Source organism: Ochotona princeps, chromosome 1 (assembly GCF_030435755.1).
Source record: "Ochotona princeps isolate mOchPri1 chromosome 1, mOchPri1.hap1, whole genome shotgun sequence".
Classification (NCBI taxonomy): domain Eukaryota; kingdom Metazoa; phylum Chordata; class Mammalia; order Lagomorpha; family Ochotonidae; genus Ochotona; species Ochotona princeps.
In genome coordinates this window covers 104,838,085-104,865,387 of record NC_080832.1, presented here as the reverse complement: position 1 = coordinate 104,865,387, position 27,303 = coordinate 104,838,085, and the positions used below count along the sequence as shown (strand labels likewise).

Below are 27,303 nucleotides of genomic sequence, written 5' to 3'. Positions count from 1 at the left end.
TGCCAGTTTGTGTCCTAGCTGCTCCACTTCCTATCCTGCTTCCTGATTATGTATGGCTTAAGAAAGCAGTGGAGAAAGGCCCAAAGGCTTGGGACCCTGTACACATGTGGCAGAAGAAGCTCCCAGCTCCTGGCCTCAGATCAGCTCAGCCTCATCCATTGCAGCCACTTGGGGAGTGAGACAGCAGAAAGAAGATCTGTCTGTCCTTCTCTGTAAATCTGCCTTCCCAATAAAAATAAATAAATTAAAAAAAAATTTTTAAGTCAACGTTTAACGTTAAAATCCTGAAGTTCTTAGAAGTAAGTGTAATATATGCACAAAACTGATACAATAAAAAACTGCAAACTGGAAATTTTAAGATAATTAGATTAGTAGAGTTTTATGCATTATGCTCAGGCACCAAAAGACTGGATATTGTGAGAGGGCCAAGGGTTTGGCCTAGTAGGTAAGACACCTGGGTTTGAGTCCCAGCTCTAACTTTTGGTTCTAGTTTTCTGCTCCTGCAGGTTTGGGACATGGATAAGATGGTTAGGTTCCTGGACCCTGACCAGGCTTGTTGTAAATGTCTTAGGAATGGAATGACAGTTGTGCGCCTTCTCTCTTTCATATTCTGCCTGCCCTCTGTGTTAATAGTTAAAAAAAAAGTCAGTTCTTTTGATTATGTTAGTAGTAATTCAACTAAATCCAACCTCTAGAAATCTATCAATATTAATTTAAGTTAGTATTGGAGCTTGTTAACATTTTTTATTTAGTTAATTGATAGGAAAAAATTTATTGCTCATGGAGCTAGTGCTGTGGCATAGTATGTAAATCTACCACCTGTAGAACCAACATCCGAAGTGGGTACTGGTTTGAATCCTGGCTGTTTCTAGCTCTGCTTGCGATCTAACCTCCTGCAGGTGCATGTGGAAAGGCAGCAGAGGGTTGCCCAGATGCTTGTGCGCACGTGGGAGACCTGTAAAAAGCTCCTGGTTCTGGTTTAAGGCAGACAAGCTCTTCCAATGTGGTATTTGAAGAATGAATCAGCTAATGGAAAATCTGTCTCTCCCTCTTTGTAATTCTGCCATTCAAGTAAAAATATGTATATATATTTTTAAATGTGTTTGAAAAAATCATTGTGGGCCTAGTGGCTAAAGTCCTCACCTTGCATGTGCTGGGATCCCATATGGGCACCGGTGTGTAAGCCCACTGCTCCACTCCCTGTCCAGCTCCCTGCTTGTGGCCTGGGAGGGCAGTTGAGGACGGCCCAAAGCCTTGGGACTCTGCACCCATGTGGGAGACCCTGAAGAAGCTCCTGGCTTCAGATCAGCTCACCTCCTGCCATTGCAGTCACTTGGGGATTGAACCAGCGATGGAAGATCTCTCTGTCTCTCCTTCTCTCTATAAATCTGGCTTTCTAATAAAAATCTTGAAAAACTACCAATTTTTTTTTTAAATTGTTGCTCATGGAAGATGATAATGTAAATGTTTGTTGCAATTAGCATTATAAGGCTCCGACTATTGCTAGAGCTCAGGCTGCCAGAATTGGTATAAAGGAGTAATTGATGTCTTATCATTAGCTCTCTAAATGCCCTTTTTTTGTGAAGTCCTTGGAGCCTGAGTACTTGGACATTAGATAATGAGGACAACCTCACATGACTTAATGGGAGTGTGTTCTGAAAGATGCATTGTAGGTGATTGGGTGGCTGTTTATACCTCATAGCATGTACTCACAGTTCACTGTGTGAACCTCACAGCATGTACTTAGAGAAACCTCAGTAGTGGAAGCTGGTAACCCACCTTGGCTGTTTGGTATAGGCTGTGAACTGTTCAGTCTGTCACTGACCGCAGTGCTGTGTTGTGACACATCATTGTAAATAATGAATTTTCCCAAATGTCTAATTGTGCCTTTTTTTTTCAGAGGAGATACGAAAGCAAGGCTTGCTGCAGTGGCTCGGGTCCCTGGCAGTGGATGACCCAGCCTCTCCCGACCTGCAGCTCACCGTGGGGGCTGTGATCGTGGAGGAGATGAGGGCAGCCATAGAGAAGCAGACAGGATTCCAGTGTTCCGCTGGTATCTCCCACAATAAGGTGCGTCACAGTCACTGCAAAGAGGAACATGTGTCATTACATCGATTCCAAATTGTACTTTGACATGGGCTAGAACATTCATTTTGGGCTCATGTAATTGCTTCACCAATTCCTGGGCCCGGTGCGGTGGCCTAGCAGCTAAAGTCCTCGCCTTGAACGCTCCAGGATCCCATATAGTTGTTGGATCTAATCCCGGCAGCTCTGCTTCCCATCTAGCTCCCTACTTGTGGCCTGGGAAAGCAGTCGAGGATGGCCCAAAGCCTTGGGACCCTACACCCGTGTGGGAGACCTGGAAGAAGTTCCTGGCTCCTGGCTTTGGATCAGCACAACTCCAGCTGTTGCCGTCTCTTGGGGAGTGAATCATCAGACGGAAGACCTTCCTCTCTGTCTCTCTTTCTCTCTGTATATCTGCCTTTCCAATAAAATTTTTAAAAATCTTTTTTTAAATTCACCAATTGTACACAAGGGGCTTGACAGTAATGAGATTTTAATATTATTATCTTTCTAGGTCCTAGCAAAATTGGCCTGTGGACTGAACAAGCCCAACCGCCAGACTCTGGTCTCACACAAGTTTGTTCCACAGCTCTTCAACCAGGTGCCTATTCGCAAAATGTAAGTCATCAGGAAGTGCCTTGAACTTCACTCATGTCTGTGAAAATGCTCTGGTTTTAGTTTCTTTATTAAGGATTGGAGTCAGAAAAAATAGGTCCCAGACAGATAGGAGGGAGTTTTAAACAATATACTGAATTTTTTGTTGTTGTCCTTAGTGAATCTCCAATTCTGGATTATCTGTGACTGATAATCATACATTTAAATTTAATAATAAATACTGAACATTAAAAAATGATGGACCAAGTTGTACCTGTAGGTCTACCTTCCTTTACATTTCATATTCATGTCTGTTAAGTAACAGATAAGTGGGAATTTTGCTTTTTTTATTTTCTTCAGTATCAGGATGTTTAGGGCATCTGAATTATTCCCAGACCAGGCATGAAAGAAGCTGTAACAATGAATAAGTAGATTGCTGTGTATCCTTGACGGGCTCATAACATTGATGAAAGGGACAGATGTGATAGTTCAGAACCACAGTGAAAGTGCTATCCCAAGATCACCTGTGAGTGTTGGCTAAATGAATTGCACAGGAAGATATGGAGTTCACAAAAGAGAGTAATCTGGGATGCCTTTATGGAAATGGCATGTTGTTTTGTTTTTGAGTTTCCATAAAGTTTGGTGAGTTCAACAGGAAGAGTAAAGCAGTAATAATTTGGAGAATGTTAGGACACAGGGAAAGGATAAGATATTTTCAGTGAACTGAAACATAAGCTAGTTTAGTGAACCTTATTGAGGAAGATAAGGAATGAACACAGACTGTAAAGATAGTTAAAGCTGGACGGTAGGGAGCTTCAAAAGACAGACTGATGAATTTCTGAAGTCTGCGAAGTTTTAGCCACATAGCCGACTTGTGTCTGGAATGTTAATCCTCACATGAGAGAGTATGTCTTGTACAATCATTGTTTATATGTGGTCAGCTTGATAGCTAATCAATGACTTGAGCCTGTTGTTTGTACTGCTACTAATCTCCCAAGTCCTAACTCCCAGAGTGTCTGGATTCCTTTAGTCTAGAAGCTGGGAAGTCAGGAGTCTGTAGTACGTTTGTTTCCCCCGAACCTTCTGGAGAGCTACATGAAGCAGAATATCTTGTTTGTGGCTAATGAGTAGTTTATGATGTGCTCTTCAAGTTTTCTGTCTTGTTTATCATCAGCCGTAGTCTCGGAGGAAAGCTGGGAGCCTATGTCATCCAGGAGCTGGGAGTAGAGTACATGGGTGAACTGACTCAATTCACAGAGTCCCAGCTCCAGGGTCATTTTGGTGACAAGAATGGGTGAGTCACATTCTTTTTCAATGATAAGGTTTATGGGAATGTTAATATAGACCTAAAAGCCTTCCTTTAAAAGGTTAATGTTCATTCCTTGAAGAAATTTTAATGATCCCTCTTGCTTCAAAATATTAGGGCATCACCTGCATTTTTTTAACATATTGGTTACTCAGTACCATGTCAGTTAACTCCATAATGTTATAAATTGTTGTTGGTGTTATGTTGGGGCTTTTAAATGGTCAGAATGATATTCTGCCAGCTCTACCTTCAGACCAGAGATGGTCTCCCCAAGAAGCCGTTGAATGTATCTGGACAATAAGATGCTGGACTCTATGCTTGGTATATGCTTGTAATGAAAGAATCTTGACTAGATTTGAACTATAATATTGCAACAAGGTGGAGGAATCCACCGTGGGGGGAGGGCACAGGGAGGGGATGGGGGAATCCCAGAGCCTATAAAACTGTGTAACAAAACGAAATGTAATCAATAAAAAAAAAGGAAAAAAAAAATAGGTCATGGGGGGTGATTATTGTATAATGGGTTAACCTGCAGCTTAGAATGCCCGCATTCTGTATCATAGTGCCAGCTCAAATTCTGTCTGCTATGCTTCCTATCAAGCTTCTTGTTAGTATGAATCCTGGGAGAAAGCAGATCCAAGTACTTGGGTTCCTGTCACCCATGTGGGAAACCCATATGGAGCTCTGGTCTTCTGATTAGTCCCTAGCCCAGCCCTGGCTGGTTTGGGTAGTTAGGGAATAAACCAGCAGATGGACTCTCTTATTCTCTCTCTGCCTCTCTGTGTCACTCTGCCTTTCAAATAAAAAAAATATTTCAGTGAAGTTGGCCAGTGCGTGCCGCAGTTACCGCACTGTCCAAGATACTCACATTTTGTGTCAGATTCCTGACGCAGCTCTGCTTCCAACCCCAGTTCTTGCTATCTTGTGCCCTGCAGGCAGTGGGTAACAGCACAGTTATTTGCCTCACTGTTGCCCATATGGGAGAGCACATCAAGTTGCTGGCCTGCCATAGGCTTTCATGGGCTTTTGGGGAATGAACCAGTGGGTAGAAGATAAAGTTCTCTCTCTCCCTTTCTGTCTTTCAATAACAGGAAAAAAATAGATCATGGTGGTCTATACATTTAGAGCTGTTTTTTCATATGCCTGTGTGTTTGATGTTAATGGTTGCTTTGAAGCTTGGCATAAACAGTTACATCGCTTATGCATGCAAAGGTACTGCTTGCTGCTGCCTGAAAACCCTTGTGTTAAGGCCCTATTAGGCACAAATTCATGGCAATATGAGTGAAAGGCTTCCTGGACACTTTTCCCACAAGACAAGTGTTGCCTGGGTTTAGCAGGCAGAACCAATGATACAGTCCTTGCCATTGCTGCACTTGTATTTGCTGAAAAGTGCAGGAGCTTGTCAGTGGCTAGGTACCCTTACATTTGGGTGAATTTTTCCTGTTCTGCGGAAAACTCAAAAGAGTAATATGTTAAAAGTATTGTGCTTTCAATCAATAATTGCAAAAACTTGGAAGCAACCGAAATGCCCATCAACAGAAGACTGGATAAGAAAGCTATGGTTTATTTACTCCATGGAATACTACTCAGCTATTAAAAAAACGAAATGCAGTTCTTTGTGGCCAAATGGGCCCAAATGGAAACCATCATACTAAGGGAAATGAGCCAATCCCAAAAAGTCAGATACCACATGCTTGCCTTAAGTTGAAATGCTGTCAATCTGAAAAATGATACCTGTAAAATGTAGTATTATTTCAACCTCTAACAACCTGTAACACATGCAACAACATATTGTGATATAATCAATGAACCATCAATCAGTGTGAGGCAGAGTGCTCATGATCTACATCAAAAAACTGTAAAACCTAATATATTTTAAGACCCTCTCGGGCCCGGCGGCGTAGCCTAGCGGCTAAAGTCCTCGCGTTGAACGCGCCGGGATCCCATATGGGCGCCGGTTCTAATCCCGGCGGCTCCACTTCCCATCCAGCTCCCTGCTTGTGGCCTGGGAAAGCAGTCGAGGACGGCCCAAAGCTTTGGGACCCTGCACCCGTGTGGGAGACCTGGAAGAGGTTCCTGGTTCCCAGCATCGGATTGGCGCGCACCGGCCCGTTGCGGCTCACTTGGGGAGTGAAACATCGGATGGAAGATCTTCCTCTCTGTCTCTCCTCCTCTCTGTATATCCGGCTTTCCAATAATAATAAATCTTTAAAAAAAAAAATCTATTGACTAAAAAAAAAAAAAAAAAAAAAAAGAAAGCCCCGGGATCCCATATGGGCGCAAGTTCTAATCCCGGCAGCTCCACTTCCCATCCAGCTCCCTGCTTGTGGCCTGGGAAAGCAGTCGAGGATGGCCCAATGCATTGGGACCCTGCACCCGTGTGGGAGACCCAGAAGAGGTTCCTGGTTCCCAGCATTGGATTGGCGTGCACCGGCCGTTGCGGCTCACTTGGGGAGTGAATCATCAGACAGAAGATCTTCCTCTCTGTCTCTCCTCCTCTCTGTATATCTGACTTTGTAATAAAACAAATAAATCTTTAAAAAAAAAAAAAAAAAGACCCTCTCGGTAATGGGGAGGGAGAGCAGAGAGATCTTCCATCTCCCTAGAATGTGTGAGGATTTCTCTGCACACCCCTCCCTATAGTGTTCTATGCCTCAATGAGTGTCACATGCTTTGCTAAAGGTATAAACCAATTTAGACTACCCTAAAATCTGCCAATTTCAATAAAAATTATGCTTCAACACAATATACTGCCAAACAGTAAAATGAAAATAGACATGAGATAGCTGTATGGTATCCTATAGCCAATTTAAGATGGATAGAAACCAGTTGTATACAAACTATAACTGAAATGTTAATGAAATAGTCTCAGTATGTGGTTAAGAACTCGCATTGTCTAACATATCATTCGTTCATTACAATGTTAATTAACCCCATAATGTTGGAAACTCTTGTTGATGTTATGTTATGGCATTTAATTGGACGGAATGATATTCTGCCAGCTATGTCTTCAAACCAGAGTGGGTCTCCCCAAGAAACTGTTGAACTGAGCTGGACAATAAGATACTGGACTCTATGCATGGCACATGCTTGCATTGAAAGAAACAAGACTAGATTTGAACTGTAATACTGCAATAAGGTGGAGGAATCCACCATGAGGGGAGGGCATGGGAAGGGGATGGGGGACCATCAGAGCCTAAGAAACGCTGTTATAAAATGAAATGCAATAAAAATATATGTTTATACCAAAAAAAATAAGTATTGTGCTTTGTTTTAATAAAAATATTTCTTTTCTTACTAGATCTTGGCTGTATGCCATGTGCCGGGGGATTGAACATGATCCAGTGAAACCAAGGCAGATACCCAAAACCGTTGGCTGCAGCAAGAACTTCCCGGGAAAAACAGCTCTGGTTTCTCAGGAACAGGTAAGTACACATTCTTGACAGACGCTGCTTCTGTTAAATAGATCACTGGGTAGGTTTCAGTGGCTGCACAAAGTTCAGTAAGATGCCATCAAGTATGAAGAGAATAGAAGTTCCTTTAAAAAAAAAAAAAACAAATAGGGCCCGGCGGCGTGGCCTAGCAGCTAAAAGTCCTCGCCTTGAACACCCCGGGATCTCATATGGGCGCTGGTTCTAATCCTGGCAGTCCCACTTCCCATCTAGCTCCCTGCTTGTAGCCTGGGAAAGCAGTTGAGCACGGCCCAAAGCCTTGGAACCCTGTATCCGCGTGGGAGACCCGGAAGAGGTTCCTGGTTCCCGGCTTCAGATCGGCGCAGCACCGGCCGTGGCAGCTCACTTGGGGAGTGAATCATCAGATGGAAGATCTTCCTCTCTGTCTCTCCTCCTCTCTGTATATCTGACTTTGTAATAAAATAAATAAATCTTTAAAAATAAATAAATTTCTTATTTGAAAAAGTTAGAGGGAGAGTAAGAGAAAGATATTCGATCTATTTTTAACTTCCCAAATAAATGCAGCAGCCAGGTCTGGACCAGGCTGAGGTCAAGAGCCAGAGGCTTCATCCAGGTCTCCCACAGGGAAGTAAGGACTTGAGCACTTGATCCAGCTTCCATTGCATTCCCAGGCTCATTAACGCGGAGCTGAATGGGAAGTGGAGCAGCTAGACTTGAACAGGCCTGTATACAGGATGCCATAGCCAGTGTTACAGGCAGCAGCAGCTTGCTGTACTATTAACGCTTGTCCAAAGAAACTCCCTTCTGGTATTCAAAATTGGCTGACTTAACATGTTATTCTTTCATCTTTTTCCATCTAAAAAGAAATACAGGAAACCAACTGAAGTTCAAAATGAGATTTCTCGTCTTTTTGAGAGGTGGAAACTTGAAAAGCCCAGGCTGTATTGTGCCTCAAGTTGTTTTCTATGTTCTTGAAGCTAGAACACACTGGAATTCCACCTGCTGGCGTGCCAGCAGGAAGAGAAGATGGATGTCTTGAGCTGTGGCAGAGAAGGATACTAGGAAGATTTCTATAGTCAACTGATCTCTTGGTTATGGGAGCAGAAAGGCCCTTTGGTGCATAGTGCAGTTGGTTTAGAATGAACCAATCCACTCTAGTTCCAGGATAGGCCTAGAATGTTTAAATTAAGGAGTGAAGTCTTTTTTCTTTTTTTTTTTTTTTTTTTTTTTTTTTTTTTTTTTTTTTTTTTTTTTTTCAGGTGCAGTGGTGGCTTCTGCAGTTAGCCCAGGAACTCGAGGAGAGACTGACTAAAGATCAAAATGATGTAAGACTTTGTTTCTTTATTACTGAGGTGGGCCTTGTGATATAAACACCAGTTACTTCTTCCCTCACAGAGTAGGCTCAGAAATGGAAAAACAGGTATCAGCCTAGGAAATTTTGTTTATTTATATATTTTTTGATTGGAAAAACAGATTTACAGAGAAAAGGAGACGTGGAGAGATCTGCCATCTACTGGTTCCCTATACTGCCCAAATGGCAACAGTGGCCAATGGTGAGCAGATATGAACCCAAGAGCCAGGAGCTTCTTCCAAGTCTCACACGTGGGTGCAGGAGCCCGAGGACTTGGGCTATTCTCTGCTGCTTCCCAGGCCATAAGCAGGAAGCTGAATGGGAAGTGGAGCAGCCAGGACATGAACCGGCGCCCGTGTGAGATCTGGAGCTTGCAGTTATTTCCATACCAATTATTTTTCCCCCGCCATCCTCCTCAGCCCTAGTCAGCCCCTAGTCTGCTATGTTCTTATGGACATTTTGGGGTTCACCTATATTGTAGCATGTATCAGCATTTGATTCTTTTTATAACTGAATATTACTTGTTGTATGGATAACAGCACATTCTGTTTATGAGTTCATCTGTAAATGAGCATTTGGGTTGTTTCCTCTCCTTGGCTGTTGCAACTAATGCTGCTATATACAAGCTTTTGTATAGACATATGAATACATGGTTGGAGTAGAATTGCATGTTAATTCTCTATGTAGTTCAGAATCTGCTAGATTGTTTTCCGCAGTGTCTACCATTTTATACCCGACATATAAAAGTGTATTTTATATATCAGCAGTGCAAGAGTTTTAAATGTCCCACACATGCTTTTATTTGTTTTGGACACAAATTCTTTGTCAGGTGTGAATTGCAAACAACATTCTGTGGATTTTCTTTATACTTCCCAAATGGTATTGCTTGATGTATCCTCTCTTTTTGAAATGTTTTGGAGTCCAACGAATCAACTGTATACTGCTAAGAATAGTCCAAAACTGTTGCTCCTTTTTACTGGAATTAGTAATGAATGCTTTTATTACTTTAATAGGCAACATGAAGAGGATTTTCATCGTTGTGTTAGCAACATTCAGCTGTGCCCACTAGGTGTCGCTTGGCTCTCACTTGTCTGTAATAAGCCTCCTGTTTTTCTTCTAGTGCAACACAGTGGGGATCTAAGAAAATTAGTCTTTAGGCTTTGAAGGACTTTATGCCAAAAGGAATTCAAGACACAGCAAATCTTGTCACTTCATAGCTTAAAGCATTCCAGTGGCTTACCTACATACTAAAGCCAAATTAAGGATTTCTTTCTTTTAAAAGATATATTTATTTATTTTGTAAGTCATACTTAGGGAAAGACTGAGATATTTTCCCCCTGCTGGTTCATTCCCCAGGTGGCCCTAGGGCTGGACCAGGCCAAAGTGGGAGCCAGGAGCTTCATCTGGGGCTCCCACATGGGTCCCGAACTCTTGGAACCTCTTTACTGCTTTCCCAGGCCATTAACAGGGAGCTGGACAAGTGGAGCATTGGGGTTTGAGCCAGCCACCCATATAGGATGTCCACAGGCAGCGGCCAGACTTGCTATGCCACAATATTGGTGCCAGCTTCATCACTTTATTTAGGTCTCTGCTCACATTTCACCTTCTCTGAGATACCCAGATACCCAGTGTATAATATCCATCACCCTCCAATACAAATAAAAATTTTTATTGGAATGTCAGATATACAGAGAGGAGGAGAGACAGAGAGGAAGATCTTCATCCAGTGATTCAATCCCCCAGTGACTGCAGTGGCCGGAGTTGAGCCAGTCAGAAACCAGGAGCCTGGAGAGCCTCTTCTGGGTCTCCCATGAGGGTGCAGGATCCCAATGCTTTGGACCATCCTTGAATTCCCCCCACCCCCCACCCAGGACACAAGCAGGGAGCTGGATGGGAAGCAGGGCCGCTGGGACTAGAACTAGCACCCATATCGGATCCTGGCATGTTCAAGGTGGGGACTTTTGCCCTGGGCCCGCAGCTCTACTCCTGATCCAGCTCTCTGCTAGTGTACCTGGAAGAGCAGCAGTTTGGGTCCCTGTGCTCATGTGGCAGATCCTGAAGAAGCACCTTGCTCCTGGCTTTGGCCCTGGCTGTTGTAACTATCTTGGTGGTGAACCAGTAGATGGAAGATTCTCTTTCTCTCTCTCTTTGTCTATAACTCTTCTTTTTTAAATAAATAAATCTTTTTAAAAAAAAAGATAGCTTCATACATTGAAGACTAGATCCACTACTCAATCTTGACACCTTACCTTTCAGATAATTATTTAACTGAACCCTTCTTTCAATAGCAGAATATAATCTTGTCTTATAATCTTACGATACCCAAAAACATATCCAGAAATGTTCCAATTCATCTGTCAAAATCTCAGAGATTCTGATATTCTAATATTCCATCCAGCAAATTTTGCAGTTTCTTTTTATACCCAGGAATAGCATGAGGGGTTTTTTTGTTTTGTTTTTTGTGGAGCCATGTAATCAGATTTTTACTCAGAAATGTATGGTCTATATTGTTAACATGTGAGATGTGTAAAAACAGATCATCCCTTTGCATCCCTCTCGGCCCCTCCCCCACTCTGTGCATGAGACATACGTGGTGTGCGTTTGAGGTCTGTGTGACTAGACTGTGGGAGAAGGAGCCATGTTCTTTGCTTACACAGCCTGTATTCCCGTGCCTTTGAACCTCACTGTTCCAAATGGTTCTGTCACCCTTTTCTCTTGACTCCTCACATGCAGTTGAACATGTAGAATCTAGAGGCTTCTGCTAACAATTTCTGGCCTCCATCCTTTTCCACCCACAGAATGACAGGGTGGCGACGCAGTTGGCTGTGAGCATTCGCGTACAGGGAGACATACGCCTCAGCAGCCTACGCCGCTGCTGTGCCCTGACTTGCTACAATGCCCGCAAGATGAGCCAGGATGCTTTTGCCGCCATCAGGAACTATAATACTTCCAGGACCCAGACTAAGTGGTGAGTTGGTTTTGTTTTTCCTAGCTCACCTTCTCAGAAGAGAATCGATCGCTATGATTGGAGGGCATCTGAGCTCTTCACACTGGAGTGGACTCTTGGAGACTCAGTCTGGCGATAGCTGTTACAGAGGCCGCTGGTCATCCTGCACATAGTCAGCAACCCCAGGAGGAGGGCAAGTCAGCTGGACTTCCTTGCCTGCATTTAGCACATTGAAGCTTGTGGGTACAGGGTGGGAAGGCCTATGTTCACTTTCTGTAGTCTGGGAAATGACCAGTAGTTCTTAGGAACTTCTCCCTCAGCTACCTGATTGTCTTGTCTTGATAGCATCTTTCATAACTGATCAAGTGACCTGTTTTCCTTGATAATATCTGTGTAAACGTTCCAGCTCAGTTACAGCTCCACTGGTATTCTGTGTCATACTAACTTCCCTTCTGGGGCCAGCAGTGGCTTAGCAGGTGAAGCTGTATACCTGCAGCACCAGCATTTCATAGGGACACTGTTGTTTGTTTTTTATTAATTATATTGCATTATGTGACACAGTTTTATAGGCTCTGGGATTCCCCCATCTCCTCCCTGTGCCCTTGCCCCATGGTGGATTCCTCCACCTTGTTGCAATATTGTAGTTCAAGTTCAGTCAAGATTCTTTCATTGCAAGCATATACCAAGCATAGAGTCCAGCATCTTATTGTCCAGATACATTCAACGGCTTCTTGGGGAGACCATCTCTGGTCTGAAGGTAGAGCTGGCAGAGTATCATCCCGATCAATTAAAAGCCCCAACATAACACCAACAACATTTTACAACATTATGGAATTAATTGACACTGTTTTTTGAGTCATAGCTACTCCACTTCCTGTTCAGCTCTCTGCTTAAGACCTGGGGAAGCAGAGGATGGCTGAAGTGCTGGCCCCCTGCAGCATTGTGGGAGATTCAGAAGGTGCTCCTAGCTCCTTTCTTCCACCTGGATAAGGCCTGGCTGTTGTGGCCATTGGAGAGTGAACCAGCAGATAGATTTTCTCTCTCCTTTTCTCCCTCGCCCTCTCTGTAACCCTGCCTTTCAAATAAATTTTAAAAACAGATCTTTAGGGCCCAGTACAATGGCTCGAACTTTCAAACAAACATTTCATGTCTGTTATTAATCTGATACTCACTGAAACTTGAGAACTGCTTCAGTAAGGAAATACTTTCTGTTGTGGCAGAGATGGAAATAGTCATTTTATTTTATTTTTTAAGATTTATTTATTTTATTACAGTCAGATATACAGAGAGGAGGAGAGACAGAGAGGAAGATCTTCCGTCTGATGATTCACTCCCCAAGTAAGCCGCAACGGCCGGTACGCGCCAATCTGAAGCCAGGAACCAGGAACCTCTTCCGGGTCTCCCACGCGGGTACAGGGTCCCAATGCATTGGGCCGTTCTCGACTGCTTTCCCAGGCCACAAGCAGGGAGCTGGATGGGAAGTGGAACTGCCGGGATTAGAACCGGCGCCCATATGGGATTCCAGGGCTTTCAAGGCAAGGACTTTAGCCGCTAGGCCACGCCGCCAGGCCCGGAGACAGTCATTTTAAAAGAAGATTTTTATTGGAAAGGCAGACCAGATTTACAGAGAGAAAGATCTTCCATCTGCTGGTTCACTCCCCAGATGACTGCAAAGGCTGTAGCTGAACCCATCAAAAGCCAGGAGCTTGTTCTGCGTCTCCCACGTGGGTCCCAAGGTTTTGGACTATTCTCCTCAATTTTCCCAGGTCACAAGCAGGGAACTGGAGGGGAAATGGAACAGCCAGGACACAAACCAGTGCCCATATGGGATGCCAGTGTTTGAAGATGGAAGATTAGCTAATCAAGCCCCTGCACTCGGGCCAACACAGTCATTTTTAATCTTAATTTGGCCTAAGTTCTGAAAATTTGAGTTACCAATTGCTAATCTTGTTCCTTTACTTTGTAAACAGGTCCCCTCCGCTCACAATGCTCTTTCTCTGTGCTACCAAATTTGCTGCCTCCACCCCTTCATCCTGTACCGGCATCACCTCTTTCCTGAGCAGTGACTCAAGTCCTCTGCCAAAGGTGCCGGCTACCGGTTCAGAAGCTAAGACCACCACTAAGAAAGCAGCTGCCTCTTTGGAGTCATTCTTCCAAAAAGCTGCTGAAAAGCAGAAAGCCAAAGAAGCCTCCAGCCTGGCTGCCACTGGCCAGGCTCTCCCAAGCAGCCCACCCCACAAGCTGCCCTTGTCCCCTTTCCAGACCAGTCAAGGGACAGGAACAGAACCCTTTTTTAAGCCGAAGAGTCTGCTGCTACAGCCAGAACAACTTAATCACTTTCCGCTCTGTCTCTCCCCCAAAGATCCTCAGTCTGATGGCAGTGCGCTACCTGCTGGTGATCCCAGCTGCACACCTGCTTGTGAAGGGGTGTCTTCCAAAGCTACTTCTGCACCGCTGGATCTGTCCCAGAACAGCTCTGGGCTCCAGTGCACCCCGGTGGCCACATGCACTCTGGAAGGGGCTCTGAGTGAAGTCCCTGCCCAGAGTCTGCTCACTGTCGAGGACCACGTGGCCTGTGACAGGTGTGGCTCCCTGGTGTCTGCATGGGAAATGCCAGAACACCTGGACTATCACTTTGCCCTGGAACTCCAAAACTCCTTCCTGCAGCCCCAGCTGGCTTCTGTCACGTCTCCTCAACGCAAAAGAAATCCCAAGAGTCCAGTGGCTTCTGGAAGTAAGCGCCCTAGGTCTCAAGGGATGCAAACACTGGAGTCCTTTTTTAAACCAGTAGCACACTAGTGCTGCCCTCAAGCTGCGCTACAGGAAATGAATGTTCCATTTGTTACCCTGAAACATTGAAATATGCTCAGTTAAACACCCGGAGGATGATGCAACTTTGAGTGCAAAATGAAGGCTTCCATGTCTTCCCAGGCACCAGTTCTAATCCCAGTGCTTGTAGAGTTGGAGAAGTGCCTACCTCCCTCAGAGGTTTTCATCTTGGCTTTGAGGGAGGCCATGTCCTTTGTTACAGTGGAGGCCTCCGCCTGGGACCTTAATCAAGTAACTGTCTTCATTTCCTCTACAAAGATAAGACCTTATAGATGATTGAAAGCCAAAAATGACATATTTAAAGCACCTCACTTACTGTTGGCATCCAAAAGGATAACTTATAACTTATTTTAAAAATGAGTTAAAAATTTTAAAAGATATTTTTAGAAACTTTTAAACTTTTTACTTTTTAAAAATAAGTTAAAAATGTAAAAAAAAAAAAAATGACTTGAAAGGCAGAGTAAAAACAGATCTTCCATCTTCTGGCTTAGTGCCCAAATGGCTGCAGCAGCTGAGACTGAGCCAGACCCAAGCCAGGAGCCTGGAACTCCCTCCCACGTGGATGGCAGCCCAGTGATCTGCTGCTGCTTTCCCAGGTGCATTAACAGGGAGTTAGACTGGAAGTCGTGCAGCCAGGACTCCAAAGTTGGTTTGCCTATGTAGCAGCTGACAGTTTAATGTGCTGTGCCAACACTGTCCCCCAAATAGTTATTAAAAACAAAACAAAGAATTTGTAGACCTGTGACAGGCAGTTCAGACAGTGCCCTGACCACAGTTCTGTATTTTCGCTGAAGCCTGGAGAGCTGAAAGTCATGTGGTAACTAGTTCAGATCAGAGCTCTGCATACAAAGGCTACACAGTAAACACTGAATTTCATGGAAGTAAACCTTGTAATGGCCTTCATTTCAGCTATTGGCCCTTCTGCTCCTGCATTAAAGTCTGTTTACTGGGGTTAAGTCATGATCAGAATGCATCCTCTCTAGAACCCTGCTACTGCAGCCATGTCCTAAGCAGTGGCCACATCAGGAGACTTGGTAGGCAAGTGTGATGACCACTCCCATACAGAAATGACCTCGGCCTCACCAGCATACCTGCTCAGCCTGAAGCTGCTACGAACAAAGCTCCCTAATGTGGACCTTCAAGTTTGATTGGTCTACGAGATACCAAAGGTCAGGTTTGGTGAGGATGCTGAGAACATTTGAAGCCTCAAAGTACAAAGGGGCAGGTGCATGGGGCTCTAGGATCTCTAGCATTATCACCTGGCTCCTAGTTAGGTTGGTATATTCAGGATGCTATGGTTTTTGCACTTGGTCCATGCCTGTGGAGTCTTTTACCTCCACACTTTGTAGGAAGTCAGTTCTTCTGGCTTTTCTCCTATGGGGAATTCTAGAGAGCAATGCTAGGTATAGTAGGTTAAATGTGTCAGGGAAAATTAGTGTTCATACCCCTTCTGCACATGGCTGTTTTTAAATTAGGGGCATTTCATGTGAAGAAGAGCAGAAGCTACTAGGAATAGCAGGGAAATCTTTTTTCTCCTTCAATGGTATTTTCTACTGTTAACAACACTTAGAATAAAGACTAATTCATTATGTATTGGTCTTCCCCTACTGGACTTGTAGCTTGTTAAAAGCAAGATTTCTTAACAATGCTTTGTATATAATAATGTTTGATAAGTATGTAGTGAAAAGTCCTAGGTCTGATTAACAGAACTGGGAATATAAAAATTATGAACTCCTTAGGGGGCTGCCTCAAACACCCTTTTACTCTTTGTGCCAGAGCGAGAAATTCTCCCTTTCACACTCTCAGAAACAATGTCACGTCTAATTATGCTTTGCTGGGGTCAGTGCTTAAAATTCAGTCCCTGTTTGCAGCTGGCTGTGGCTTTTTTATTTGTTTAAGTGACATTGAGGGGTATCTTCACTTCCCAGTAGCTATAGCATCTGGGGCTGGACCAGGGGGAAGCCAAGAACCTGGAACTCCATCAGGACATCCCACTTGAGTGACAGGGATCTTAGCACTTGGGCCACTTGCTGCCCTGCCAGGTGCATTAGCAGGAAGCTGGGACTCAGACCAGTGCTCTGATATTGGGGTGCTGGTGTAGGTTACTGCACCGACATGCCAGCCTCTCTCATTTCTGCACCTCTAAAATGGGACAGGCAGTCTGATCAGGGAAACAGGAGGATGGACTAAGGTCAGGCTAAGGATGTGCTGTACAAACCTGGAAAGGCTACTCCAGGTAGCTGCCAGGGTGGAGGAAGGACGCTGTACTGAGGCTGCCTGTGAGTAAGCAGCCGATTCCCCAAGGACAGAACAGCTATCTACCAGGACTATTTCAGTTTCACTTTCAAAGAACTTGCTGCATTAACAAGCCAGAACACTTGGCCCTCACCCTGGAACGCAGATCCTCTGTGGCCAAAGTGACACCAGCAAGCTGGCTTCTTCCCCCACTCAGGTCTCGGCGGGTGTTAGGGAAAAATCTATTTCTGGAAGTGGAATCTTCAATACAAGCACAGTGTAGTCAATAAAACACTTTTATTCTGTACAATATATATGTGTATTTAAATATATATACATATCTATATACATATATATGCAGAGAAAACTCAACAAATCCCTGAGTCCACAGGAACCCAGGAAGCTACCACAGGGGAAGGCTGGGTGTGGGCATGAAGAGAAGCCAACGTGGCCACAGCGTGCCTTCCCCTTTCCTCCTGGCTCGCAGCAGCTAGGGAAGCTGGGGGTGAGGGGGAGTGGAGTGCAGCACAGGGAGCCACGGGGCAGTCCCCAGCCAACCAGCTGGGCAAGGAGTGCCTACTGTGAGATCCCTCATGGAAGCCACCAAATGGCTGTGGAGGAGTGTGTGGGGATAAAAGACGTGCAGCTGACCTTTGGTATGCCAGGCCTGAGCTTGGCAGCCCCACTCCGGGGCCAGCACAACAGATAGCACCTGTGGGGCTTGTGAGGCGAGGAGGTGGGAGATGCCCTGGAGTCAGGGAGAGGAGGATGGAGCTGATGAGTCGGCCTGGGGCCTCAGCACGGGAACAGAACACTGGCACTGAGTGCCATCTCTTCAGACCCCTGGGCTGGCAGCCAGGCCGCAACAGGTATCTTTGTCCACAGTCAGTCGGAGATGGGCAACTTAACATGGCCTTGAGACGAGGTATAGAACAGGGAGTGCTTTCAGGGGCCACCCCAGTGGTGAGGATTCCTGGAGTGCAGAGACGACACTTGACATTGTCACCTAGTCCCAGTGGGAGTGTCAAGGTGACTGCTCGGCTCTTGCTGGCAGACAGGCCACAACATTGCCAGGCTGGTGAATTGGCCAGGTGGGTGCACAGCTTTAGAGCACTGCCTGTGTTTTGGTCTTCTCCATTAGGACCACTCCTGCACCAAGATTGGCACCTCTCCAGAAAGGGTAGGCAGGAAGCAGATGGCATAGTACCCCTGACTCCCTCACCTAACAACACACACAGCCGCCAACCAAGGGCAGCAGGGCCGGAAGTCACCTTATGTATTGTCGGGACAGCGGGAGTGCTGGCGCTGTCTGGAGGGTTCAGAAGCCCAGGCTGGCTTGTGCTTCTCCTGCAGCAATGGCCTGCACGTCTGTGACATGACCAATGCCTTTGGTGACACCTTCCCGGAACAGCAGTTTGGCGCCCACCTTCAGATACTCTGGGTGCTTCAGGAAGCGGAACCGTACCACTGCCTTCTCCCCCGTCCGCAGCTTGTCCTGCAGTGACAGACTGGTCACCAGCCTGGCTTGGTCCTCCCCGTCCCAGAGTCACAGGGCTTCTCTCTGCCAAGCCTGGGACCTGGCTGCCCTCCCCTCCCAAGGCAGGAGCAGGCCTGGCCCTTCAGGGATGGGAGCCTACTAGGGGGGCTCTCTCACCTTGGCATGGATCTTTTCCACCACTGCCGTCTGACGGACGTTGCCCACGTGTACTGTCACCTGGAATCCCCGTCGGAAGGTGGTGGCATGGAAGAGGAGGACAATCTCGGCCTCAAACACTGAGCAGATGGTGGGGTTCATCTCAGGGCTCACCATCACCATGCCCTGAGGAGAAATGGCCCCCAGCCCGGCAGGGGCCAGCCTCACCTCAGGCTCTGCCTCTGACCTCCATCCCCTGCCTTTTCCATCCTTCTCCATGACTCCCCAACACGAAGGCCTTGGGAGCAAACACTCCAAGCCCGAGCCCTTCTTTCCCCACCTCATGTTCCTCTCACCCGCCTTGTTGTGTATTTTTAGCATGGGGCACTAGGGAGCTTCCTACTGGGCGCTGAGCTCCTCCAGGGCCCTCAGGCTGTTCCCAGGCAGGCTGCTTGTCCAGACCTTCAAGTTTGGCTGGGCACCCCAGAAGTATCTCATTTGGCAGCCATAATCCCAGATATGTCCCTCCAACCCACCCAGCCCCCTAGGCTGGCTCACCTTCCGGAGCAACGCACGGTCGAAGTCACCGAGGGCCAGTGTGGCGGCCTGGCCAGCTCGTAGTACCCGGCAGGCAGAGCGGTTGCGCTGGATGCTGCACACCCTCAGTTCCAGGAAACAGCCATCGTCGGTGGGACCCACCACCAGCTGGTCGCCCTCACGGCAAATCCCACTGTGGTCCAGGGGGAAGGTGGCACAGTGTCAGCCTTGCTCCCCCCGAATTCTCTGCTTAGAGCATTCCATCCCTTCTGGGATTTGAGCCCATTGAGTGAGGATAAGGGGTTGGGGAATGGTGGCCTTAAAAGGCACCTGCCGGTTTGACATTACCCAAAACTAGATCCCTGAAGAAGCAAAACATTCCCCCTGGGGGTTCATCTTTCTCAGGCGCTCTCCTTTCCCTACTTGGAGATGCAATCACAGCCAGATACACCCAAGTTACTTCCCAGAGTCCAAGACCTATACCTCTCCCCTCGGGAAACCATGGATACGGTTTTTCCTACAAGCCATCACACTGTAGCTTTCTGCAGATGCTCTAGCTCTCTGCTCTGCATCAAGTGCATCCTGTGTGTTGTCAAAGTTCAGCAGGATGGGTAAGAAGCAAAGCCATTCACCTGGAAAGTGTCCCTCCAACAACAGTCCCCACCTCTGGCACCGTGTAGATTTCATCCACCTGAAGTCAAAGAAAACACTACCAGGGACCTGCCAAGGAGGGCTGCCGGGTCTCAGATGCCAACAGTGACCATGGGCTTGGTTAGAATGAGTCCTCCCCGTCCCATAGCCTGCAACCCGTCAGGCCGACCAGCTACCTGGAACTCTGTCAGCTGCTGCATGAGCTCCTCCTGCTCCTTGCTGTTGGTCAGGGGCGGAAGGATGTTCAGAAAGACTTTAAGGAGGTCCAAACCCTCTCCAGACACACTGGACAGTGTGAAGATGGGGGTGATGCTGCCAAGGGAGCCAAGGAAGGACACATGGAGAAAACCCAAACAGGGTGGAGGCCAGGGGCCCCTCAGGAAAAGATCCACTTTTTTCTGGGCACCCAGGGACCCCCTTCCCCAACTGCTAATGGCTTAGGAGCTTGGGGCCCTCTCTGAGAGACAGCCGAGAAGTGAGCCACAGGCAACCCATCCCCAGGCCACGGGAGACAGGAACTCCTGCCCTTCATCTCCAGGATCCTCTGCAGCAAAGGTTCCCATGAGGCCAAGTTTAAAAGGCCTCATGGAACTGACCCAGAATCAGTCACACCTCTGGACCCGTAGGCCCTGCAGATCCTGGCTCTAGCGTGAGGCAAGCTTACTTGGGTGACTGGGCAAACTGCTGAGCGGCAGTAACAGCATCATCCTCGGAGGTGACCAGCATGGGGACCTTGTGGCAGCCTGGCTGCTTCAGGACTCGCTCCAGCTGGCGAACTGTCCTCTCCACTGTGGTCTTGGCACATAGGTCCACCTTGCTGACCACAATGAAGAAGGGTACTTTCAGGGCTAGGGCCAAGCCCAGGTGTTCCCTCGTGGTGCCGGCTGCCTCAGAGAAAAGGAAGGCAGCAGGTGGCAAGAGTGAGACCATGGGCAGCGAGGAGTGGCTGGCATCCCAACAGCCTAGCCCCAGTGGCTCGTACCGATGCCTGTGTTGGCACTGACGAGGAGTAGGGCGCAGTCGGGACAGTAGGAGGTGAGGCCAAAGATGGTGGTGTGGAGGTACTTGTGGTGGCCAGCCAGGTCGATGAAGGTGATCATCTTGGAGCTGCTCTCGCAGATTTCCTCTGCCGTCCGGGAGTCACTGTAATTCACCACCTGGCCCAGAGCCCATGGCTCTCAGCACCCCTCACCAGGCTCCCCATCCCCCAGGAGTGGCCAGGACCTTAAACCAGTCAGTCCCTGGGTGACCCTGCCTTGGAATCCCAAGCCCCATTTCTTACTGAACTCTGGATGACTCCCCCATCTGCTTCCTAGGGGCATGAAGTCTCCACACTCTGCCCCAACCATCCCGTGTTCAGCGTCTCGCCCCCGCTGGCTCCCCTTGAGCCCACACACCTCACCCTTGCTGTTAAAGCCCAGGATCTCGAAGCTGATGCTAGAGGTTCGGCCAGACTGAATCTCGTGCAGGTGGCGGAAAAGGTTGAGCCGGGCCCGGCCCCGCCCATTGTCCAACTCCCCCTGGGTCAGGACTCCAAGCAGGGTTGATTTCCCCGAGTCCACGTTGCCCAGGACGGCTACACGGAGGTCTAGGAACTAGGGGAAGAATAGCCAGATAGGAGGACTCGGTTCCCCACCTCTCACTGCAAGCTTAGTCGAGGGCAGTGACAATCCCTGAGGAGCAGGTGATGACCTGGACAACTCTGGACGCCCCACTCGAGGGGGAGAGGAGGAAGAGTCTGCCCAATGGGCTGTACTCACCTGCTGGTTGTCTGGGACCTTTCGAACCAGCACCTCGGTGATCTTCCGGGGCGTGTCACTGTCATAATCCACTTCTCGCTCCCGGAGAACAGTGATGTCTGCCCCAACCCTGTCACCATAAAGCCACCGCTGCCAATCTCCCCTGCCAGCTCAGCTGGACACTAGGGACCTTCTGTACCTCCTGACACCTTACAGCACTTGCCCTGACCCTCTGGCCCACTCCCCAACACTGCCCCAATCCAAATAAACACATGTCAAATCAAGCAGCAAGAAGCCAGAACCCTAACCCTGCAGCCTGCAGCTCGGCTGGCTGGAAAGGCCAGGCAGAAAGCCCCACCTCGGCCCCTTGGCCCCTGGGTGCACACAAAGACTGTGGGGGAAGGGACCGCATACTTCTCTGCCATCCGGTGCAGAGTTTTCAGGGAGGCCCGCATCTCCTCCTCGGCCAGCCCCACCAGCAGCCCGTTGTCCTCCACCCCTATCTGGTAGACAGCTTCACCACGGCCTTCCTGGAGCCGCCACTTCATTTGCGTCACCAGGTGCTCGAAGCGGTACTGGGATGGATTCACCAGCTTCAACTTGGGGCAGAGACAGCAACAAGGTGAAACCAGAGGTGTTCCTGCCAACCCCATGTGCCACCCACGGGTCCCCTGGCTGCCAGAGCCGGCGCCTTTTCTTCCCAGTGAAACCCCACAATCCCTGCTCCCCTAACAATGAGTTGCCTTCCAACAGGACGAGGTCCAGAGCCCTCAGACTGTACAACAGCCCTGACTTCCTACAGGCCAAGAAGCTGGAAGGACTTCTGAGAAATCATCCCACATGGTCGTCCTTGGTGGCAAAGACAAACAAGCCCATCCCCTGCTCCTCCAGCCTGAGACTCACTTTGTACTCGATGTTTCCATCCTCAGCCTGAAAAGAAACAGGAATGGTTACTGCCCATCCTTACTTCCCCTCACCACCCACAGAGGGAAGCCCCAGGGGCACCTGCTCAGGCAAGTCCCAAAGGTCACTGGCTGGCAGAGCTTCTTCTTTTTGTCCACCCTCTGCCAGCCTGTTGAAGATCACCCCTTCCCTCCGACCACCCTCCCTAACCACAGGGCCCAGCTGTTTCTGTCTCCTCCACAGCCACAGGGGCCAAGTCTTTTCTTTGGCCAGTGGAAAAGACTCGGAAAAGACTTGGCCCCCAGTCGGGTCAACAGCATTTCCTTCCTCCCGGGCCCCCCTTGGCTGATGTCACCCAGAGCCCAAGGCTGCAAGAGGTTCTGGGCCAGGGCCAAAGGGTGAGCTCAGCAGCGGCCACTCTGTACCCGATGGGCGAGGCGCCCCAGGTGAGAGCAGAACAGCAGGTGCCAAGACCAGGGTGGGGGAGGGGGAGGTAAACAAAAGCAGCTCCAAAGTGCAACCCAGGCGGTAGATTCCAAAAACCACACTTGCCATGACCCTTACCTCCGGGCCCTTCAGGCTTCAGCTGAAGTGACCTTCTGAGTCCAACCCAGCCCCCACTTCTAGCTCCTCTAGGTGGTAGCACCCCACAGAAGCAGCTGTTGCCTGAACTTTCCACTCTCAGGTGCAAAGGGGCCCTGGATCTGCTGGGCTGGTTGTGCTGGTTGGCACTTCCGTGCCTCTCCCTTCTGGTCATTGCTTGATGTCACTGTTCATCCCTCCCAAACCTTCAGGCTCCCAGGCTTTAGGCGGTCTAGAGCCCCTTCTCCCAGCTGGCTTCAGAAAACTGTCTAAGCCAATGGTTCCCAAAGGCTGCTCCCAGGACCGGCAGCGTCAGAAAGAGAACTTGTTAGAAATGCACAGTTCTCAGCAGGGTCCCTCGCAGGTCCTCACAAATACTAGGGAGATGGGGAGAACCCAGGTGACTGTCTCAAGTCTGATGAACCACTGATTTAGGCTGTTCCCCTGGGTCTCCCTGTCCCAAGAGGGAGGGACAAAGCGGCAGTCAGTCTGTGCCGTAAGAACAGACAGAGCAGGTATGTGGGGGCGCTTCTTTCTGCCAAATCCCCTCACAGAGCTGGCAAGGTGGAGGTTGTGCGTGTGTGCGCACACACTGAGGCTGCGGAGGGAACACAACGCTTCTTTCAGTGCTACCCGTTCCCAGAGCAGCAAGTTGAGCCAAGTGCCCATGACACTGCCCGCTCCCTCACAGGCAAGGGGCTCGGTCGTTTTGCTCGGCGAACACCCCAGCAGACGGGGGTCCCCGGCCCCCAAGTCTCCCTCCCCACTATTCCTCGAGGAGGTCCCGACATTGAAGAGGAGGTCCTGTCTCGCAGGCCCCTCCTCTCTGGGGGTCCCGGCACCGGAAGGAGGGGGTTCTCCTCCCGCGCCCCCCTCCTCCTTGGGATGGGGGAGATGTGCTGACATCGGAAAAGGGGATGAATTCTCTCTCGGTACCCACATCCCTGGCATCCCGGAGCCGGAAGGGGTAGTCTCCTTTCGGCCCCGCCACTTCTCAGGGGGCTCACCTCAGGAGGCAGGTACGGGGGATTGTTAGCCTTGCCCGCTCGGTTCCTTCCGTTCTTCTTCTTCCCCTTCGGGCCCCCGCAGCCGCTGCTGCCGCCGGCCCCCCTAGCCTTGAGGGCTCCGCCCATGGCCGGGCCCCCTCCGGGCCGGCAGCAGCCGCCGAACAGCTCCGATACCCGCGAGTCCATCGGCCGCGGCCGCCAGCCCCCGCCCGGCCCCTCCCCCCCCGCCGCCGCCGCCGCCGCCGCCCCTACGGCCACCGGCGCCGCGTCGGGCCAGCCGGAGGAGAGCGGGGTGGGACCCGGCGCTGGCCACGCCCCCGCCTGCTCCGGCCTCCGGGCGCGCGTCAGAGGCCGCCGTGGAGCACTACGGGATACCGAGTCCGCAGGTCTGGGATCCTGCTGAAAAGAGCACGGCCGCCGCCCTACAACTCCCAGGAGGCATCGCGGCGCAGGGTCGCGGTAGTTTAGGGCGTGACCAGACCGCGCCTTTGCGCGCCCTGCTAAGCGGCTGTGGTTCCCGGGCCTGAGGGATGACGACGGCCACTGTTCGCTTCGGGCTCTGTGGGCGTCCCTCAAACGTTTACGCTAGTAGCTCGAGAGCTGCAGAATTTAGAATTCCTGGGCGACTTCAGCTTGCCAGCTGTTCCCTTAGTTTCTTCCCCGATGGCCGGCGTGCTGTCGGGGGTGAGTCGGAGCGAACGCCGGGGCGGAGGCGGATGGTGGTTAAGCTAATTATGGCTGTTATTGTTGCGATGATGATGCCACCTTTACATAGTAGTCACTGCTTTATGACCAGGCTGGCCCCGTCCGAGGATTGGCTTTTGGCTGCCCCAGGCACCGCCGTGACCCGACACGAGACTTGAACCTATAAACTTGTTTGCTCCCCTAGGGCTGCGAGAAGACCCGTGGCGCGTCTTTCCCCTCCCCGCCCCTTTGTTTTGAAGCCGAACCAATAGGGGAAGCTGCGTTTGATTTTTAAAACCTCCAGGGTTTTCAGGAGGGGCCTGGCCCTCCGTTGGGGGCGGGGCTGGGACTCGGGTTACTTCAGCCACCCGAGAAGGGCGGGGGAAGTGGTCAAGAATAGAAACTTGGTCCTGGGCCCCAGGGAGACTGTTGACTTTTTTTTTTTTTCCTTTCTGCCTTTCTTGCCGAGTTATCTCTTCTGTATTTCTGGTCTCTTTGCTTCGTCTACAATAAACACTGGGGTCCCGGTAGCAGACCGGAACCCCAGACACCACCAGGGCGGGGCCGCGTGGCAGGTGGCATTGTGCGTCTGAGAATCAAGACGCTTAGGGTCTATTTCTCGTCCCCAGCTCCCATAAATAATGATATACACATTTCCCCTCTCTTCCCCAATACGGAGGTGTCGACTGAACCAGAAATGAAAAACACCTGTTCCCTCCAGACTCCGATCTTACCTCTGGCGATTCCTGCAGAGGTTCAGACCTGGTGGAGGTCATGGCTTCCTGCCAGGGCCACACGGAGGCAGGCAGCTGTTCAACTGGTGTGTGGCGGTCCTCTGCCTTAGCATCACTCCCCAAAGCAGTGAGAGCAGAAAAGACCACAATCTGCATAAGGACCCAACAGGGCCAGCCAATTGGGTAGGTCTTCAGGGGTGACAAGCGCAAGGAACTCAGTGTCGAGGGAGAGGTTGTGTGTCCAAGGTCCACCCCAATGCTGCTGCTGAGAGACAGACTAAAGAATTGAGTGAGCCATCTCAAGAAGGCAGAAGACTGGAAGGGAGCGATAAGACCATCCCCCTGGATTCTCACTACCACCAGTTCCAGGCCCACTTGACAACTAGAGAGAGCCTACTGCTCTTGAATGATAACATTTGCCTTTTCATCCACATGGGTCTTTCAACAACCAATCCCAACACACAGGAGCCCTTTCGCTGCCACCCTCCCAATCCCCAGGTTTCCTAAACGGAGACAGTCTTTTAAAAGAGATGGAAAGGGATAACCCACTCTGTTCTTCCCTCTTGATCACCTGGCCTACCACAGATAGGAGTGAGGGCTGGCAGAGAAGGCTGAGCAAGCGTGTCAGTGCAGTAACCCGGGGCCCCGGGGTGTGCAAGCTGCTGTCTCTGCTGTTTCCTGCAGGGGTTGCTGAGGAGGCTCTGCGGTGTGCTTGGCTGTGGGATGTATATATATATTAAGGAGGCACACACCCAGGTCACATGAATGCTTTTTTCCTGGTATGTCATTAGTCACTTATTGTTGTGTAGAGTATTTTGCAGATGTTTAAACTCAAACTGAGCAACTTTTCCCCTTTGGAGAGCCTAAGGGTTTCCTATCATCCCTTAACCCAACTCAACACCTGGGTTATCCATTATTCCCCAGTGTTTTTTTCTAGGAAGTTTCATGTTTGTTTGCTAAGTGTCACCTTATTTTTATTTGAAAGGCAGAGTTAGACAAGGAGAGACAGAAAGACATCTTCCATCCACTGGTTCACTCCCCACATAGCCACTGCCCAATTAGCCTCTCATGTGGTTGCAGGGGCCCAAGATTTGAACCATCCTAAACTGCTTTCTCAGCTACATGAGCTGGAAGCTGGATTAGAAGTGGCACAGCCTGGACTTGAATAGGTACCATTTTGAGGTGCCAGCATCACAGGTAGCATTACCCACTGATCCACAATGCCGGCTGTGTTTATATCTTTAATCCATTTGGAATCTATCTCTTTTTTGGGATATTCAAAGGAACTAATTTGATTTATTTCCTTAAAGGATAGGATGATATCTCAAGTTATTTGCTTTGAAAAGTAACTATCATTGGGCCTGATGCAATAGCTGCAATGCTATTGCAATGGCTTAATGGCTAAATTCTCACCTTGCAAGCACCAGCATCCTATACGGGTGCTGGTTCTTGTCCGATTGCTCCACTTCCCATTCTGCAGTTGAGGATACCCTAAAGCCTTGGGACCCTGAACCTGCGTGGGAGACCCAGAAGCAGCTCCTGGCTTCAGATTAGCTCAGTTGCATTTAGGGGAGTGAACTAGCAGGTGAAACATCTTTCTCTGTCTCCCCTTCTCTAAATCTGCCTTTCCAATTAAAATAAACAAATCTTTAACTCACTATCATTAAGGAAAGTGATTTTAAAAATCACCGTCGGGCCCAGCGCCGTGGCCTAGCGGCTAAAATCCTCACCTTGAACGCCCCGGGATCCCTTATGGGCACCGGTTCTAATCCCGGCAGCTCCACTTCCCATCCAGCTCCCTGCTTGTGGCCTGGGAAAGCAGTCGAGGATGGCCCAATGCATTGGGACACTGCACCCGCCTGGGAGACCTGGAAGAGGTTCCTGGTTCCCGGCTTTGGATCGGCGCTCACCGGCCCGTTGCGGCTTACTTGGGGAGTGAAACATCGGACGGAAGATCTTCCTCTCTGTCTCTCCTCCTCTCTGTATATCTGACTTTGTAATAAAATAAATAAATCTTTAAAAATAAATAAATAAATAAAAATCGCCATCATGACTTGCCACAATCTAGATATGAGGGTACTTCAGAAAGCTCAT

At 48.9% G+C, this 27,303-nt stretch overlaps 2 protein-coding genes across 7 annotated transcripts in view; one reads left to right on the top strand and one right to left on the bottom strand.

Moving 5' to 3' along the window:
- The window catches only part of POLH (DNA polymerase eta), a 35,670-nt gene extending 20,836 nt beyond the window's left edge, over positions 1-14,834 (top strand). For 4 of the 5 annotated variants that reach the window (XM_058662508.1, XM_058662506.1, XM_058662518.1 and 1 more), the window contains 7 exons: positions 1,901-2,070; positions 2,579-2,682; positions 3,833-3,952; positions 7,266-7,389; positions 8,637-8,702; positions 11,527-11,696; positions 13,646-14,834. In XM_058662508.1, coding sequence (XP_058518491.1) covers positions 1,901-2,070; positions 2,579-2,682; positions 3,833-3,952; positions 7,266-7,389; positions 8,637-8,702; positions 11,527-11,696; positions 13,646-14,474 — 1,583 coding nt within the window. In that variant the 3' untranslated portion in view covers positions 14,475-14,834. Of the gene's footprint in view, positions 1-1,900; positions 2,071-2,578; positions 2,683-3,832; positions 3,953-7,265; positions 7,390-8,636; positions 8,703-11,526; positions 11,697-12,537; positions 12,691-13,645 lie in introns of those variants that run through there. The other variant, XM_058662516.1, reaches the window with a different exon arrangement.
- A 2,183-nt stretch (positions 14,835-17,017) lies between these two features.
- On the bottom strand, positions 17,018-25,639 carry GTPBP2 (GTP binding protein 2). 2 transcript variants are annotated; one of them, XM_058662494.1, is made up of 12 exons: positions 25,210-25,639; positions 22,203-22,229; positions 21,714-21,898; positions 21,321-21,429; positions 20,958-21,155; positions 20,543-20,717; positions 20,225-20,444; positions 19,737-19,872; positions 19,542-19,600; positions 18,931-19,102; positions 18,394-18,558; positions 17,018-18,234 (listed from the first exon to the last, which is right to left on the bottom strand). In XM_058662494.1, the coding sequence occupies exons 1-12, from the start codon at positions 25,363-25,365 to the stop codon at positions 18,058-18,060; spliced, it is 1,779 nt and encodes a 592-aa protein (XP_058518477.1). In that variant the 5' UTR covers positions 25,366-25,639; the 3' UTR covers positions 17,018-18,057. The 2 variants fall into 2 exon arrangements, with proteins under 2 accessions (XP_058518477.1, XP_004590454.1); XM_004590397.2 differs by lacking the exon at positions 25,210-25,639 and adding an exon at positions 23,792-24,087.
- Between the last annotated feature and the right edge of the window lie 1,664 nt (positions 25,640-27,303).

What these genes read in the sequence shown, in the direction of transcription:
- GTPBP2 (XM_004590397.2), bottom strand. Translation starts at nt 23,977, where the DNA reads ATGGACTCGCGGGTATCGGAGCTGTTCGGCGGCTGCTGCCGGCCCGGA. An exon ending in CTGCACCGGATGGCAGAGAA is followed by an intron (nt 21,430 to 21,713) that starts GTATGCGGTCCC and finishes TTATGGTGACAG; the next exon opens with GGTTGGGGCAGACATCACTG. An exon ending in AGGTCCCAGACAACCAGCAG is followed by an intron (nt 21,156 to 21,320) that starts GTGAGTACAGCC and finishes TTCTTCCCCTAG; the next exon opens with TTCCTAGACCTCCGTGTAGC.